The sequence below is a fragment of the Suncus etruscus genome, chromosome 5 (assembly GCF_024139225.1).
Source record: "Suncus etruscus isolate mSunEtr1 chromosome 5, mSunEtr1.pri.cur, whole genome shotgun sequence".
Classification (NCBI taxonomy): Eukaryota; Metazoa; Chordata; class Mammalia; order Eulipotyphla; family Soricidae; genus Suncus; species Suncus etruscus.
This window is the reverse complement of record NC_064852.1, coordinates 15,127,267-15,145,637: the sequence shown is the minus strand read 5'-3', so window position 1 is coordinate 15,145,637 and position 18,371 is coordinate 15,127,267. Positions and strand designations below refer to the sequence as shown.

The window sequence follows — 18,371 nt, the reverse complement described above, 5'->3', positions numbered from 1 at the left end:
ATCGAACCCAAGTTGGTTGCGTACAAATGGCCGACGTGTTATACTACCGCTCTGGTTTCCATCAGCGTCCTTTTTATGGCTGAAACAAATGGTTTACTGTAAGGCAAGGGCCGAGCTAAATCCTTCAGATCTATGGCTCTCCTTTCATCTTCAAAAGCTTTAGTCTCCCCATTTTATAAACAAAGCTGGGATGAGGAAAAGGACACCCCCAGATCCAACAGTTCTGGAGTCTCCACACTGAGATTCAAGAATGCCAGGAGTCAGTAGGACCGACTCCCTGTGAGCCTCTGTGTCTTAGCCCTACTGCCCACAAGAGCGAGTATTCAGGTACAAATGGGGGAAGAGAGGAGCAGAGAGCCACTAACAGGACACAAATTCAGGGTTCTCTTCATGCCCAACAGTGAATTACCTGGGACAGAGGCCCAGGCCTGGCCAAGGTTAGGAGTTCTCAGCAAACTCGGCTGAGGGTCCCTTTCACTGACAAAGGGCTGGCTAGGGCCCCCAGCACTTCTAGTATGACCCCAAGGAATCCTGGCAAACTCCTTCCAAACATCTGATCTTCACATTCTCCTCATTTGTCCCCAAGTGTCTGCTAGCTATGGGAGAGCCCTGTGCCTATTTATTGGATCTGACCTCCAGGCCCACCTTTCATAGATGGAGTTTCTCAGCTTCCCATCTACAGAGAAGGACCCAGAGGATAAGAGAGTCCAAGGCAGGGCTCTGCCAAGCTGCCGGGAAATGATCCCTTTGCATCCACTCTTGGGAGTCTGGCCCGGCTGCTCACCCATTTTCCTGGCAGAAGCCCTGGGGCTGTGGCCATGAGCTGCCTGCACCCACGACAAGCCAGCCGAAGACCACTGCCCAGGGCCTTCTGTTTGGGAAAATTCTTCTCCACTTCTGGCTTACATGGGCAACTTGGTCCACAGCTGGATACAATGCGGAGGTTTGCAGAAGGCGCTGTGCTGCCTTGCGCCAAGCTGACCCGGCCTCTGAGTGCAAAACCCATGACATCAGCACCCCCGGCTTGCCCTGCTGGCCAGAGCGGGGAGTGAGCTGGCATGTGGTCAGGATGTTTCACAAAGGAAACTATGAATCTCCTGACACTGGGCGCACATCTGTTCTGGTTTTTGTCTTGTCTTCTTTAAAAAAAAAAAAGTTTTATTTTTGTGATTAAGCTCAGATGAATAAAAAGAAACAAAGGGCTTCAGAGTACCTCTTTCAAAGTATCTGGAGTAGAGCCCCACTGGGCCTTTGCTCCTAGAGCAGCTTAGGAGGCAACGAGGATGTTCACCCAGCCTGGATTTTTACCCCAGGGGTTCTGGGGGCTCCCACCACCCTCAATGGCAGCCCAAGAGGAGAGGCCTTAAAGGGCCTTACAGAAGCTCCTTGCAGCCATCAGTCTAGAAAAAAAGACAGTTGGAGAGTCCACAGGGAATTTAGCGCACTCTCCCTCCCAGAGACCTATGCACACCCACAACTTCTCGCTTCTTGGTTCTCATTGAAAACACAGAACAAAAGCTGCCCAAACGTCATCCCTGGGATATTTGGGCACCCAATGGGGATCTTTTTTTTCCTTTTTTTTTTTTTAAACTTTATTGATTGATTGGTTGGTTGGTTGGTTGGTTGGTTGGGTTTTGGGCCACACCCAGCAGTGCTCAGGGGCCACTCCTAATTCTGTACTCAGAAATCACCCCTGGCAGGCTGGGGGACCATATGGGATGCCGGAAATTGAACCGGATTCCTCCTGGGTGGGCTGCATGCAAGGCAAACGCCCTACTGCTGTGCTATCTCTCCAGCTGCCAATGGGGATCTTACAGTTAACTGTGCCCTGAGGATCTTGTTCTAGAAGTCCCATGGGAAGTAAGTGAGAAGCCTACCTTGTTCCGTGGGGACCCCACCTCCTCCTATGAATCCCAGTCCCTACCCATGTCCCCATAAGTGGGGAGTGGGCAGCTCAGAGCCATTGGCATGCTCAGTATAACCCAACCACGAGGGCTCAAGAAATAGTTAAAAGTGTTTCCTGAGCATCCCAGCTCACATTGCTGCACCTACAGCCATGAGAGCTAACCGCATGTCTGGTCCTGAGTGAGATGCTGGGGGACATAGTGATGGATGCCAGAGATCCAGAATCTGCCTTCCAGGGGCACGCAGGCCAGAGGAAGATGGAGCCTGGAGTGGTTTACAGAACAAGGCTGGAGGCCAGCAAAGGGCCCCATGGAGAAACAGAGCCCTTGTTTGGCAGGGGACTAGGAAAAGAGACCTTCCCTAACAAGGGATATCGAAGCAAAGATCCAGTCAGGGGCTGAGCAGGAGGAAGAATTCTGAGGGTGCTGTGGGGGCCTGATGGGATAGAAAAAGAGAAACAAGCACAGGAAAAAGAAGAGAGAACCAGGACAGGGGACACTGGCTGAGAGGGGGTGGGAAGAAGGTACAGAAGCAGACCCACTATGTACCTCCCTGAATGGGCAAGGTGGGGATTCAGGGAGACAAGTTCAGGCCTGGGGCTGGTTGCCTGGAGGAAATGCTGGGGAGCAGAGGGTTGCCCAGTAAGGGGCTTGCAGGAGGGGCACCACTTACCTGATTAAACCTCCGGGTGAAGGCCACGACGTTGGGGGCGAGACTATGTTTCTCCTTCTTACTCCATCCACAGCTGGCTAGTTCCTAGGAAGCAAAGAGACCATTTCAGCAGTGACTGTGGTTCCAGCTGAGGTGCAGAATCCTTCGAGGACTCTTAGCAAGGTGTGACAAGAAGCCCAAGCTCCGCCATATTGACAGGCTTGAATGAACCCCTGCTTGCTGTCTTACCCATCCAGTTAAACTTCCTGTTACTGGGTGAAGATGGGCCCAGAAGGAAAAGGGCAAGCCCCAGCCTAATCCCTCAGCATCTCCCAGGGGGGAATCATGACAGACTCATCTTCAGCTCATCAGGAATGTAGAACACACATGGCATTCAATGATCAAAGACGATGACACAGGCAGCTCAACCAGCACAGACCAGTTCCCTAAATCCTCAGAAAATGACTTTGGTGACATCACAGTGAGGAATTTTAAGGAGCTCAAAGAAACAATGTCACAGGTAGTCATCAAAGCACTAGAAAGTATGAGAGCAGAAGTGAGAAAACTACAAGTAGAATGAAAAGAAGGCAATATTAAAAAACAAAACAAACAAGAAAACAACTCAGTAGAACATCTGGGCAGGATAATAACAGCAGCTGAGGAAAGGATTGAAAAACTCTAAGATGAGAAGGAGAAAACTACTAGAAAGCAGGAGATGGGGAAAATAAAGTTAAAAAGACAGAAACAGACTCCAGAGAACTTTGGGACAAGCTCAGGAAGAATGTCAAGAATCGTCACAGTCCCTAAGGACCAAGAAGGCAAATTTAATAGTTTTAATTGGTTATTTAGTTTTGGGGCCAGAGCAATAGCATAGCAGGTAGGAAATTTGCTTTGCATGAACCTGACCCGAGTTCAATCGCTAGCATTCCATATGGTCCCCCAAGACTGCCAGAGTGTTTCCTGAGCATAGAGCCAGGAGTAACCTACCGGGTTACTGAGCACCACCAGGTATGGCCCAGTTCCCAAAGATAAACCGGTTAGTTTAAACTGTTACAAAAATCATAGTTGAGAATTATGAGTAATCAAATGTAAAAGGTCCAAAGTGCCCCAGTAAAAATAGACTCAAGTTAGAAAACTCAGAATACTGCTCATAATGACAAAAAACAAAGACAAAATATTGGAAGGAAGGAAGGAAGGAAGGAAGGAAGGAAGGAAGGAAGGAAGGAAGGAAGGAAGGAAGGAAGGAAGGAAGGAAGGAAGGAAGGAGGGAAGGAGGGAGGGAGGGAAGGAGGGAGGGAAGGAGGGAGGGAAGGAGGGAAAGAGGGATGGAGGAAGGAAGGAAGGAGGGAAGGAAGGAAGGAGGGAAGGAGGGAAGGAGAGAAGGAAAGAAGGAAGGAAGGAAGGAGGGAGGGAGAAAAGGAAAAAGGGAGGGAGGGAAGAAGGGAAGGAAAGAAGGAAGGAAGGAAGGAGGGAGAGAGGGATGAGGAAGGAAGGAGGGAGGGATGAGGAAGGAAGGAGGGAAGGAGGGAGGGAAGGAAGGGGGAGGGAGGGAAGGAAAGAAGGAAGGAAGGAGGGAAAGAAAGAAGGAAGGAAGGAGGGAAGGAAGGAGGGAGGAAAGGAAGGAAGGAGGGAAGGAGGGAAGGAAAGAAGGAAGGAAGGAGGGAAGGAGGGAGGGAAGGAAGGAAGGAAGGAGGGAAGGAGGGAAGGAGGAAGGAGGGAAGGAAGGAGGGAAGAAGGAAGGAGGGAAGGAGGGAAGGAAGGAAAGAGGGAAGGAGGGAGGGAAGGAAGGGGGAGGGAGGGAAGGAAAGAAGGAAGGAAGGAGGGAAGGAAGAAAGGAAGGAAGGAGGGAAGGAGGGAAGGAAGGAAGGAGGGAAGGAGGGAAGGAAGGAGGGAAGGAAAGAAGGAAGGAGGGAAGGAGGGAAGGAAGGAGGGAGGGAAGGAAGGGGGAGGGAGAAAAGGAGGGGGAGGGAGGGAAGGAAGGAGGGAAGGAAGGAAGGAGGGAAGGAGGGAAGGAAGGAAAGAGGGAAGGAGGGAAGGAGGGAAGGAAGGAAGGAGGGAAGGAGGGAAGAAGGGAAGGAGGGAGGGAAGGAAGGGGGAGGGAGAAAAGGAAGGGGAGGGAGGGAAGGAAGGAAGGAAGGAAAGGAGGGAGGGGAAGGAACGAATCTCTCTACAAAGCAAAGCAGCAAATGAGACTCTATAAGCCATCGAATGGATATGTTACAGAAACTCAGCAAAATGAACTCACTGAGAAAACCCTCTCAGATAGCTCTGAAAGAATGATACAGTGCTCCATGAACAGGTCACAGCTTAGGAAATTCATAGCCCTGAAATCTTGAAAGTGCTAAAGAAGCTTTAAAGGACAGGACAAACTTCTCAGCACTTGGAACTGAGCATGGCCCTCACCCATGACACTATGGCTGCCCTCTACTAGACTAAGAAAGGCATATTTATTCCCATCTTGTTAAGGGATTTCATACATTTTTTTCAATAGTGACTTAACATCTCATTTATATTAAATGGTCTCTGGCTTTCTTTTTACATCCAGAGTTTTTGTTTGCTTAGTTTTTGGGGGCCACACCTGGCAGTACTTGCGGATGCAACCTGGGTTGACCATATACAAGGCCAATGTCCTACCCGCTGTGCTATCACTTGATCCAAATGGAGATTTTTTTATTATAGCCTTCTTAATGATATCATTAAGAAGCTATTTATGATATAATACTTTTTCTAATATAAATCAATATTTCCTTTCTTAGGATAAAACAAATTAGTATTTTTATAGGTGTATTTTAATTTTCCCAGTTACATGTCCTTAATTCTCTTCACTCTTACTAAATTTTAAATTTGAGGGATTTCCCTATTTCATGCAAACTCCTATTTCTAGTGCTAATGTATGGGCACGTAATTATCTGTAAGTCTTTAAATGTATATATACATATATATATCTTTTTTTGGGGGGGGTCACACCCGGCGGTGCTCAGGGGTTACTTCTGTCTGTCTGCTCAGAAATAGCTCCTGGCAGGCACAGGGGACCATATGGGACACCAGGATTCGAACCAACCACCTTTGGTCCTGGATTGGCTGCTTGCAAGGCAAATGCCACTGTGCTATCTCTCCGGGCCCATATCTTAAAAATAAGACTTAATTTTTCTTAATCTTATAGTTTTTGGAATTTCAGATTAGTTTTTTTCATACTGTTCATGCATATGTGTTTAGGTGTGACCATTTCCATAAAAAAAAAAAAAAAAGAAAAAGAGGTAGAGAGAATCTCTCTCCCTTTCTCTCTCCCTTTCTCTCTCTCTCTCTCTCTCTCTCTCTCTCTCTCTCTCTCTCTCTCTCCCTCCCTCCCTCCCTCCCTCCCTCCCTCTTCTTCTCTGGAGAGAGATGCCCAGCATAGGGGATATAAAGAAACAGTAAGAGAATAATAACAAAAGGCCAAAGCCGTCAGAACTAAAGATTTTGCCCATCGAACTGAATTTTCACGAAGGTGGCAGGTCAAAAGCAAGAGATACGTGTTGATGGATTTGGTGTTGGAATGACTGATTCACAAAAAGTGTGACTAACTGCACTGTAGGGGTCGGAGCGACAGGACAATGGATAGGGGGTGATTGCCTTGCATGTGGCCAACCTGGGTTTGATTCCCAGCACCTCATATGATACCAAGTAATCCCTGAGCACTTCAAGATGTAGCCCCTAAACAAAAACCAACCAATCATAAACAACACTATAAATCCTGGAACCTCAATAAAAAATTAAAAAATTTGGGGGGGTTTTCTGGGGGGGGTCACATCCAGCTGTGCTCAGGGGTTACTCCTGGCTCTACACTCAGAAATCGCCCCTGGCAGGCTTGGGGGACTATATGGGATGCTGGAATTCGAACCACTGTCCTTCTGCATGAAAGGCAAATGCTCTACCTCCATGCTATCTCTCCAGCCCCATAAAAAAAATTTTTTTTTTTGCTTTGCTTTTGTTTTTGTTTTTAAAGAAAAGCAGTTAGGGAGAAAGGGAAAACTAAAGCCTGGGTGCCCCCAACTTTTCCAGCATGGGGGAAGTATTCTGTACATTGAGGGCTACCCCAGGTCCCCGGAGAATAGTAAGAGTAAGATTCTCTTCTTAACCAGCACAAACATATTTCCTTTTTATGGGGAGGGAGCCTTCCTGGAGGCAGTGCTCAAGGACCACTCCTGGTGGACTCAGGAGACCATTTGGGGTGCCAGGAATGGAGCCCAAGTGCCCTTCCTGGTGTACCATCACTCCAGCATCATACTGCCTTTGATTTATTCTTTTTTTTTTTTTTTTTTTTTGGTTTTTGGTTTTTGGGTCACACCCGGCAGCGCTCAGGGGTTACTCCTGGCTCTATGCTCAGAAATCGCCCCTGGCAGGCACAGGGGACCATATGGGATGCCGGGATTTGAACCACCGTCCTTCTGTATGAAAGGCAAACGCCTTACCTCCATGCTATCTCTCGGGTCCCCTTTGATTTATTCTTGCATTTATTTTTTCCTGAGCTGAGGAGGGCCTTGCTGGTGTCAGACTAGTGTGTCCTGTTGAGCCGTTCTGAAGCCTACATGGCCACTCTGCCCACTGCCGGGTCAGATGCCCCAACCAGAAGCAACTTTTTGAGAGGGGCATAAACTTCTCAGGAGTAGAAACCAGCCCCCAGAGAGGCCACTCCTGAGCTCCTGGATCGTTTTAAATTAAAACCGGACTAAAGTAGCTCTGATTTCACAGGCCACATGATGACAGTTCTGTTCAGCCAAGTGCAACCAGAGAAGCTTTAGGGATTAGCTCAGATCATCATCCTGAGGTTCCCCACCGCGACCCCCCAGCTCACAGGTTGGAAGGTTCAAAGGCTCTCTGTCTGTCTGTCTGTCCCCAACAGTCTCTACCCTTTAGCTTTACAACCACGTCTGCAGTGAGGCTGGCTCCAGCACATGGGAGTGAGGGCTCATCCACAGAATGACTTTCAGTGCTAAAAAGGGATCTGTGAAAAGTCCAAAAGCCTCACATCTTCTGCTCAGCCTTGAGGGGTGCTGGCATAGATCCGAGAAAAAGAGAGGGGGGCAGCTCTAAAGTTCTCCACCCCCAAGTTACAAAACTTCCCTTTTATGCAGGTGGGAAGTCACGGATATTACTGGGAACTATTTTTGGTTCTTCAGCCATACACCTGGAACTTTTATAAGCTCTTGGGTGAAAGCTGCCCACCAGCTGGGAGAGATGCAGACTGGGGTGTACTGGACAGGCAGGAGGACAGTGGAATAACCAAGACAGAACTTATTGGTGGGCTGTTATGTCTCAAGGGCCCTTGAAACATGGGCATCAGCCTCCCGAATGACTTCTTCAATTCTCCTCTTCTTCTTTTTTTTTTTTTTTTTTGGTTTTTGGGCCACACCCAGTAACGCTCAGGGGTTACTCCTGGCTGTGTGCTCAGAAGTTGCTCCTGGCTTGGGGGACCATATGGGACACCGGGGGATCGAACCGCGGTCCGTCCAAGGCTAGCGCAGGCAAGGCAGGCGCACCTTACCTTTAGCGCCACCACCCGGCCCCAATTCTCCTCTTCTTAAAGGGTCACAAGAATTATCAGAATTTCCCTCTGCAGTCCTGTATATTAACTTCATCTTGGCTCTGGGCATGAGTATTTCTGTCTATATTTGACCTACCTAGCTCACGCTCCACCTGCCCCAGCTTTACAACACACAATCTAATCCTTCTACAAACTCCTCTGAGGCACAAGCTGAACCACTGAGCTAAATCTGGGGGCTCACTTCTTCTTTTCTTCCTTCTTATCGTCCTTCTCATCTTCCTTTCTCTTCTTCTTCCTCCTTCTTATCCCCCTCCTCCTTTTCTTCCTTCTCCTCCTCTTCCTCCTCCTCTCTCTCCTTCTCTCCTACCCCTTCTCCTTCCTCCTTTCTTCTTCCTCTTTCTTTTTCCAGTTTCGGTCTGTACTGGAGAACACCAGTGTGGGCCTCCTGCATGCTGAGTGCAGACTGACCTCCCTCCGACCTGAGAGAGATGCAGCAGCCACACATGTGGACCTAGACTGCACCCACCGCAGTGACCCTGAAGTCCCAGAGCTGGACCAGGAGCGGCTGTACTTGGAAGTGAGTTACCAGACAGATGGGCTCTCAGAGTTGGACCCATATAGCCTGGACCCCAACAGTGTTTACATCCATGGTTATACATTAATAAATTTAAAAAAAAATCTGGGGGCCCTCAGGATTTCAGATATCAACTGTCTCTTTCCTTTGCAGATGCTAGAACCTATCTTCCAAAGGGCTCTGACTAAAGAGAAAACAAAGATCACAGACTGGGGGAAGGCCTCAAAGGGCTGGAGGACATGTCTCATATACAAGAGGTCTGGGTTCGATTCCTAGTGATGCATGGTCCCTCGAGATCCACCAGGAACAATTCTTAAACAGGCAGGCCCTGAGCATCACCTGATGTGACTTAAAAACAAAGAAGAAAGGAGGAAAAAGAGGGAAGGAGAAGGAGGATGTGGAGGGAGGAGATGAAGGAAAAGGAGGAAGGAAGAGAGACAGAAAAGGAGAAGGATTAGGAAAAGTAAGGGGAGGAAGAGGAAGAGGAGGAGAAAGAAATGAAATAGGTGCTACTTAAAATCTACACTGCAGGGGCCGGAGAGATAGCATGGAGGTAAGGCATTTGCCTTTCATGCAGGAGGTCATCGGTTTGAATCCTGGCGTCCCATATGGTCCCCCGTGCCTGCCAGGAGCAATTTCTGAGCCTGGAGCCAGGAATAACCCCTGAGCACTGCCGGGTGTGACCCAAAAACAAAAACAAAACAAATAAAATCTACACTGCAGCTTTACAACCAAGTCTGCAGTGAGGCTGGCTCCAGATGAGTTTGCTTGATTTCTAGCTTAAGAGTTGTTCCTTTTGTTATTTCCTGATTTTTTTGTTTTTGAGGGGGTAGGAGAAACCATATGGGCCACACCCAACTGTGCTCAGGGGCTATTCCTGGCTCTGTGCTTAGGAATGAGTCCCAGCAGTGCTTGGGGATCAAACAGAGTCAAGCAGGGTCAGCCTTATGCAAAGCGAACCCTGTTCAATGTACCATCTCTTGGGCCCCTTGAATTCTCTAGCAAGCAGTAGAAGTGACTGGTGCATGCATCTCAATGGGGGGTCTGTGCCTTTCTTTCACCCTGTAATGGGGGCAGCATCCTGGGAGGTAGTGGAATACTCCTTCTGCCCGGGCAAGCCCAGCCCTCCTCATAAAGGGCAGGTGATGCTCAGCAGATAAAAAATTCTGATTTCTCCGCTGGTGAAGGGCAAGACACCCATTTCTCTGTAGGACTCAATATTGCAATAAAACGAGATGCAAACAGGCACGGCAAGACCGGGTTGAAGCCCCTCATCTGTTCCTCTCTCCCTCACCCACGCACACGCTCCTTGCTGTCCTGAAGTAGATTTTTCCCTAATTTTCCTTCCGTTCTGAGGAAGGTGGGCAGGCCGGAGCCAAAGAGAGTCTTTACCACATCCACCACGAAACCACTAGACGTAAACCCCAGGAAGTTCCAGACCTTTCTGGAAACGACCTGTGCCATCACCAGATGTGGATGTTCCCCAAGGATGCTCTAGCCCTGGCAGGCCCCATTGTGTTTGAAATCAAGACTCCAGTGGGGAGGCTAGCACCACAACAGAAACTCTTGGAGGAGACAGAGGGAGTCAAGGGTGAGGAGCCACATGCAGGGCCCCACGAGGGGTCAGGTGCTCTGGTGGTTGAGGGGGCCCATGGAGACACCCCAAGAACTGAGTATATGCTTGCTTCACAGGGATGAGGCTGGGCCCAGCCCCCTGGGCACTGCTCCCCTCTGGGTTCAGCCTTACAGAGATTCCATCGGTGTGAGGTGGGTTTGGAAAATGTGAAGTAACTGAACAAAACTCTTCCAGTCGCCAATGCCTAAAAAGGGGCTGTGCTCTGGAACTGATCTGGCCGTGAATAAGTGCCAGAGGATCGGGGGAGACAGGCCGGTGCTAGCGGGGAGACGGGGGAGATTGGCCAGTGGAAGCGGGGAGATGGGAGAAACAGGGTGGTGTTAGTGGGGGAGATGTGCCCTGGTGGAGACCACTAAGGCCCACAACTCTGCCACCTATGGGTGCCTTTGGTCCCTTCCTGGTCTCTCTCCTATGGGTGCTAATGCTACCTTGGCCCCAAGCTCTCTGGAGAAGATACCCAGACCCCAGTGTTTTTGACCTGCTTTCCCTGGGTTCTCTCCTCTGCCACATAGGGGATCCTGCTTTGTGAGGGAGAAATCCTGGCTCCTCTCACAAACCTCACCCAGAGCTTCCCCCATCTTCTTCCTTCCTGGGTTCAAACAGACCTGCAACTCGCCATGCTCGAGAGTGCTGTTCTGAGGCCCTCCACAGTTGCTACGACCTCCTTCTCTCTTGGTTCTCCCCAATCCTCCTCACCTCGCATTTCAACGTGCAGAGGCCTCACAGCCCTCTCCCAGAAGAAGGTGAGAAACAGTGTGAAAGTGAAAGAACAAAGCGTATTCATCAGACCTCGCTCTCCTCCCTCTTTTTGCCCCCCTCTGGCCCCATAGCACGGTTCTGCTCTGTTCTAGCCCCTGAAGCTCCTGGTCTCTGGCCTCACCTCTAAGCTCTCATCCTATCTTATTTTAAAATTGCCTTTTTTTTTCCAGAGCTAGAGCTTTAGCACAGAGGGTAGGGCATTTGCCTTGCACAATCCGGCATTCCAAATGGTCCCTTAAGCCCTTCAGGAGTAATTCCTAAATGCCGAGCCAAAAGTGAGTCCTGAGCAATGAATGCCACCAGGTGTGGCCCTCCAAAAAAATGCTCCCCCTTTTTCTGATATGTGGCCCCCAGTCTCCAAATCAATTCTTCTCAGTCCCTTCGCTTCATTGCTCCTTCCCAGAGTGTACGCACAAGAGACACACACAAAGTCACACACACATATAGACACACAGATACACACATATAGATACACAGATACACAGAAACACACAGACACACACATACAGAGACACACACAGCTATGACCTCAAGCACACATCTACGTCCAGCCTGCGATTCTCTCCAGACCGAGCTATCCAGCCCCTTCCCAGCTGAAATTCCCCCAAACCAGCTCCCTGCACGGGACAAACATGCCAGAGCCCAAAGAGAGCCTTGATCAGCTGCCTTAAACAAGAGCCTCAGAACTATGTGGGCGTCGTCCTGAGAGCCAGCGAGACAGACAGTGTTTATCACAGAGAAAGTATGTATGGAAAAAAGTCCCGAGCAGACGGAAAATCCACTTGGTCCAATTCCCGCCATCTGTGAGCATTCCTAGGTGACAGCACGAGTCAACACTGCTCCCAGCTCACCCCCAATGCTTCTCCGGCCTGCACTGTACCAAGCCAGCCTTGTGCCCATGGCCTGGCATCAGGCCTCAGCCTGCCCATGTGCAGGGTTGGTGAGTTCAGGCTGTGGAAGAGGAGATGTGGGTAGTAGAAAAAGGAGGTGGGGGTGGGGGAGGCCTCCAGATCACCAGGTCAAAGCCCCTAACCTACACACTTGCTCAGCCTGGACCATGCACCCTCTGCAAGCCACACACTGCACAAACATCTACACAGACGGATATGTGTCATCTGGAGGTGGATCGCTGCCTTGACCTCAGGGACACCTCCAGGTGGGCCCCACTAGGGTTCTACCTCCCCACCAGCATCCACCCCGATCAAACACAGAGGGAAAGATAGGGCAAGAATAAAGTAAAAATGAAAGAGGGCCTAGAAGAAGTGCAGTGGTTAGGGAAGGACTATTAGGCACCCAGCTTGAGCTTCAGTCCCAGCACCATGCAGTTCCCAGAGCATCAACAGCTGCATCCCCAGATGCTCCCAGCACCACTGGTGTGGCTTAGGCATTCCCTGCACCCAGGACCTGGACAGCACTCTATTCTTGGGCACTTGAACTGAAACACCGGCCTGGTGAGCTGAGAATCCCAGGTGGGGCCTCCTGAGCCCTGTATGGGAGGACCAAGACAATAAATAAAAATGATAAAACTGGAGCTCTGGGCCAGCAGCCACCCTGAGAGCTGCTAAGGAAGGGAAGAGTCGAGCGTTAGCAGTGAGGAATCAGGCTTGGGTGGCCTCTGTGAACACAGATAGGCTATTTCTCAGCTCATAGATCCTGCATTTCCACACAGCGAAGCAACACTGAGAAGACAAGCGGCTTCACATGGAAAACCACCACTCAGAACATCAGGGGCTGATGTTCCCATACCGGAAACCAGGACTAACCAACCACACTGAGATAAATAACTCAGCAGGAAGGAAAGGACGGTCCATGGATGTGGACACCTACAGGGATGGCCGTGGAGAGGATGGCACAGGATTCTTGCACCCTGTGTGCTAAGGAAGGGGAAGGGTCAGGGACAGACAGGGTAGCAAAGACCAGGACAGGAGAGGTGCTCGATGGACAGCCCAGGATGGTTGTAGTGAGACAAGGAAGACACAGTTCTCAGAACTCACCAACCCGTTCCCTGAAAAGTATGACTCTCCCTAAAATCAAACCTCCGTGGCTGTGGGCAAAAGAAAGAGGCAGCAGACAGCCTAGCCTTAGGGAGTGGGCAGGGGACCTACCCCTCCTCACCCACTGCAGCAGCCCTGCCAAGGGACAAAGATAAACCAGTCATAACTGGAGGTGGGCAAGGGAATGAAATCTACACAGTCTCAAACAGAGCAGAAGTGGAAATGCAAGAGCACAGGGGAAACAGTGAGGAAGGAAATGATGATGGGGAGAAAGGCCACTCAAGCTTCCATGTATGAAAACCCCCCGAAAGCCCTTTTCATACACATGTCAATAGTACTTGTGCAGTGAAATAGTGTGAAGTAACACTGAGGCCTCCCTCAATTCTCAGGGCCTGCATAAGCCAGCCAGGTAGCCAGTGGAGCAGGCGGACAGAAGGACGAGGGCCTTAACTGCCAACCTCCTGAGAGACCCAAAGTCAGCAGAGCAGGAAGAGGGCCCCAGTCCCTACTTGGTCTTTTTTTTTTTTTTTTTTTTTTTGGTTTTTGGGCCACACCTGGCAATGCTCAGGGGTTACTCCTGGCTATCTGCTAAGAAATAGCTCCTGGCAGGCATGGGGGCCATATGGGACACCAGGATTCGAACCAACCACCTTTGGTCCTGGATCGGCCGCTTGCAAGGCAAACGCCGCTGTGCTATCTCTCCGGGCCCGCCTATTTGGTCTTTTTTGGGGGATGGTTTTTGTTTTGTTTGGGGCCACACCTGGCTATGCTTAGGCTAATGCTCAGGGAAACCACAGGAGATGCCAGGGATCAAACTGGGGTTGGGGTCTGCTAAGCTCACGGCACAAGCACCTTAAGCTAATTAATATCTCTCTGGTTCTCCACCTGGCCCAATTAACAGGGAAGGTGCTCAATGAGTCCAGCAATCAAAGCCACCCTCAGGAGAGTTTTGAGGGGCCCGGCCATAGCCATGGAAAGCCAGGATGTTTTCTGGATTCACCTGACAAAAAATGCTACTGGTGGATGTGGGTGGGGAGTGGATAGGCTCAGGATTGGGTGAAGCTGATGAAGAGAAATGGGGGTACTGTAGTAACAAGAACATAGCTTCCTGGGGAGAGGGGGTGGGAAAAAAAAGAGGGTGACCTCTCCTAATTGGCTTGATTCAACAGTGGCTGATCACAAACAGGCTGACTTTGAGATGAACTTCCATAGGTTTTTGAACTTTCCACAGGACCCACTGCCACCTTTCAAGGACACATATTAATAACTGGGCAAACACTTGGAAAAATGAAACAGGCTTCACCAAGCCACAGCCTGCGTTCATACAGTTGGCATCTACTTTCTGTTCTGCCAACGCCAACAGCTTCCATACTATCTTCAGATGCTTCCTTCACGTCTTTTAGTGGCATCATCACACGAGCCACGAGGACTGCTGGGCCCACACAGAGCAGAGGGGCCGCTAACCTGGGAGCCCTGGAACTCTTACGTCAGGGTCCGCCTGGAACAGAAGTGGCAGTGATAGGAAATGGGAGGAAAAGAAAAGGAAGAAAGGAAGGGAGAAAGGAGGCTGGGGAAGAGGGGGAGAAAGAAGAAAGGAGGGAGGATGGCCGGAGAAAGGGAGGGCCTACTCCAGGAGCACTGCATTAGAGGTTCTAGAAAGTTCCACAAGACCAGCCCTGGTGCTTCCTGTGTTTTACTGACTGATCCTGAGGCCTGCTCAGTATTCCATGCCTGATGTCCACCAGGTTCCCCAGGCCTCCGGACCCCCAGCTTCTGAGGACTGCCAATGAGCTGAAGATCCTTCAGTTCTTGTTTAGATGGCGGTGAAGGTGGTGCTTCCAGGTGAGAGGGGAAAAGGGATAGAAGAGCAAGAAAGGAAAGAAAGTGAAGGGATGTCGTAACCGCCAGCTTAAAAACATCCACATCCATTTACTCCCCAAAGTTAAAGCAGGTTTATTTTCCTTTTTTTTTTTTTTTTTCCTTTTCTTTTTAAGTGAGTTAGAGAAGAGAAACATGATTTCTGGCTGGTTTCAGTCCTGTATGGAATGTGAATGACTAAAGCAAACTGGCAGAAAGAAAAACAACAACAACAAACAAAAGGAATTCCTAGACTCGGTGAAAACGCGGGGGTCACCCGAGGGAACAGGGAGGAGGAGAGGAACAGTGGAGGGGAAAAGCAAGCAAGCTGTGGTACATTCCAAGGAGCCGGATCTCTAGGGGAGGCCTCATGAGGAACTGTCTGTGCTGGCTGCTATGGGGACAGGAATGAGGCCAGGCAGCTCCAGCATAAAGAATTGCCACAAAGCATTGCGGGTGCAAGATACCCCCACACCCACGAAGACCTCAGACAGCCAAGCAGTCAGAGCAGCTGACCTGGGGGTAATAAAAGTATCATCCAGGAGAGGAGAGGGGCGGGAAAGAGATAGTGGAGGCTAGGAGAGAACTGATTTTGCTTTCTCCTGGTGATGCTCAGGGGTCACTCCTGGCTCTGTGCTCAGAAATTACTCTTGGCAGTGCACAAGGGATATATGGGAAGCCGGGGATCTAACCTGGGTCGTCTTGTGTGCAAGGCAAACACTCTCCCCCGTGTATTATGGTTCTGGACCATGAACTGCATTTTAATTAGAGCAGGTTGGGGCAACAATGGAGGGTCGACTGGGGGCAAAGATGGTCCCTAAAGCCTCACACTGCAGAGCAGAAAGATTTTACTGCCCAAAGAGTAGATGAGAGTGGGAGGGGGTCCCCGACCACTCCCCAGCATCCTCTGCAGAAACCTTAGCCTGGCTCTGGTACACCCATGGGGTACAGAAAAGCATTTCTCCTTGGGACTGAAACCAGCACTCAGGAAGGGCCCTGTGGGCAGAAGGGAGGAGGTGGGCCCCGGGGTGAAGCAGCTCCTGGCTAGACATAGCTCAAGGTACTCTTGGGGCCTTTGTCAGTCAGGTGGCGTGCAGGGAAGGTAACTGTGGAACTAGTAGAAGGAATCCATCATCCCAGCTTCCTGACCGGCTGCTACAGATGGGCAAGTCCTTCAACCACTAATCTCATGTCTCCCTGAAGCACCGTCTGCTAGAAGACATGGAATCTGCTGAAGATGATGTCAGCCCCCCAAGACTCCCTTGCCCGCCAAGGCCTGTGCAGCACAGCATGATTGGAAGCAGCTGTTGGGTGGTGGCAGCGACCGGTGCAGCAGCACCAATGTCTCCCGTCCACAGCACAGCTAAGGGCCTCCGAGAGGACAACAGAGAGCAGCCACAGCAGCTTGGAAGGGCCCAAATTCGGAGGCCAGACACAGGCCATGGGGCTACTTCCTCCTCTTTCCCTCCCCTTTACTGTTGTTAGTGGTGACAAGGGGGTATATCATGTACACACTGGAGTGAGCCCACGTGCACACACACGCATGTACACGCACCTGCTATAGTTCTCAGATGCCTGGTTGGAGGCACACAATATGGTCGTGGCGTTCATAGGGGTCTGGCCTCTGCTGGCACTGGGCTAGAAGTCACACACTCTGTGGTAGCAACTGGGTCCTCACCAGCAGAGCCACCAGAATGGTGCTCAGCACCGGGAGTCAAATTCTCAGCCTCGTGCTCACAAGGACCCTCCCTGCCTTCTGTCAGAGCAAGCTGACATTCCCATGCCCCACTGTCACCTGATAAAGCACGGCTCCTTCCCTAGTCTTGGGAAGCACTGTGTTCCAAATACCTTCATTCACATTTTCTTTTTATAAAGAATATTGGAACCAGAGTGCTAGACAGGGGTTAAGGGTATGACGAGGGCACAAATGTCCCAGTTTGATCCCAGGCAGCACACACAGTCCACCCTCCAAGCACCATCAGGATTGGCCCTGGAATTACCTTGGGACCTTGTAAGGAAGCCCCAGCCCCAGGGGACTAAGTAATGGACAGAAGTGGGAGGGAGAAGGGGAGAGAGAGAGAAGAAAGGGAAGGGGAGGAGAGAGGAAAGAAAGGGAAAGGAGAGGAGGGGGCGAGGAGAGAGATAAAAATAGAGGAAAAGGGGAAGGAGGAGGGGAGAGAGGTAGAGAGAGAATGTTTTGTTTTCCATGGTAAAATATTTTTTATTTAGTTTCATGGAAAAGTTTGAAACATTTATTTAGGCTCTATCCAAAAATCTATTAAGTTCAGGGTTGAGTTTAGGTTATAATTTTTTAATTTAGGCACTGTGATTTACAACATTGCTAATAAAGTCAGACTCACAATGTTCTAACACCACACCCTCCACCACCATGTCAGTGTCCATCTAACAACGCCTCATGGTCCATTCTCACCCCCCCCATATATGCCTCTACCTTGGCAGACTCACCTCTGCAGAGAGTATTTCCTTTTCTTTCCTTTTTTTAGGGGGCCATACCTGGAGGTGCTCAGGGGTTATTCCTGGCTCTACACTCAGGACTCACTCCTGGTGAGACTTGGGGGAAGTTATGGTTATGGGATGCCAAGGATCAAAACCAAGTTGGCTGTATGCAAGGCAAATGACCTTCCGCTGGGCTATTGCTCCGGTCCCAGTATTTGTTTTTGTTTTGGGGGGGGCATACTTGGCAGCACTCAGGGGTTACTCCTGGCTCTGCACTCAGGAGTAGTGCTCAGGGCATCATATAAAAAGCCAGGGATCAAACCCAGGTCAGCTGCATGCAAGGCAAACACCCTCCCGCTGTGCTATCTCTCTGGCCCAGAATTTGGTTTTCTGATGAGGACCTAATATACTGTCATCATAGAAAATCCAAAACCAAAAAGCCTGGAGCCTGGGGATTCCCAAAGCGGGCAAGTCTGACTCGTGGCAACTGGAAAAGGCTGGGGGAAGGGAAGGAGGATGTAACCGGGTGGGGTAGTATGTTCAATTTGTTTAATAAAGGAGGTAGAGCTCTTGGGCATCTGTGATTTTCCTTCTGAGCATAGAGCTGCAGGCCCAATACATTTGGGAGCTTCTGTAGCTGCCTATCGCCCAGAGAAAACCACAGTTTACATTTTCAATAAAACCAGCGTTCTCCACTGTCCGCAAGAGCAACAGCAATAATGGTTCCGTGTACTTTGTGCCCACAGGACGTGCTGAGCCCACACACCGTCCATGTACACTCACACGTTCCCCATTCCCACGGACAGACAGACAGACACACACACACACACACACACACACACACACACACACACACACACACACACACACACACACACACAGGAGGGGATGCGTGCAGGGCCCCTATTCCAAGGGGAAGCCTGGCTGTTCCAAGGAGGTAAGCACTTAGCTCAAGACTTCCCATGAGGGCCCGGAGAGATAGCACAGCGGCCTGTGCCTTGCAAGCAGCCGATC

The 18,371-nt window shown here is 50.2% G+C and overlaps 1 protein-coding gene across 4 annotated transcripts in view; it reads right to left on the bottom strand.

The window, feature by feature from the left end:
- The window catches only part of RALGPS1 (Ral GEF with PH domain and SH3 binding motif 1), a 230,184-nt gene that overhangs the window by 125,626 nt on the left and 86,187 nt on the right, over window positions 1-18,371 (bottom strand). For all 4 annotated transcript variants that reach the window (XM_049774155.1, XM_049774157.1, XM_049774158.1 and 1 more), the window contains exon 5: window positions 2,578-2,661. In XM_049774155.1, the coding sequence (XP_049630112.1) occupies window positions 2,578-2,661 (84 nt within the window). The remainder of the gene's footprint in view (window positions 1-2,577; window positions 2,662-18,371) is intronic.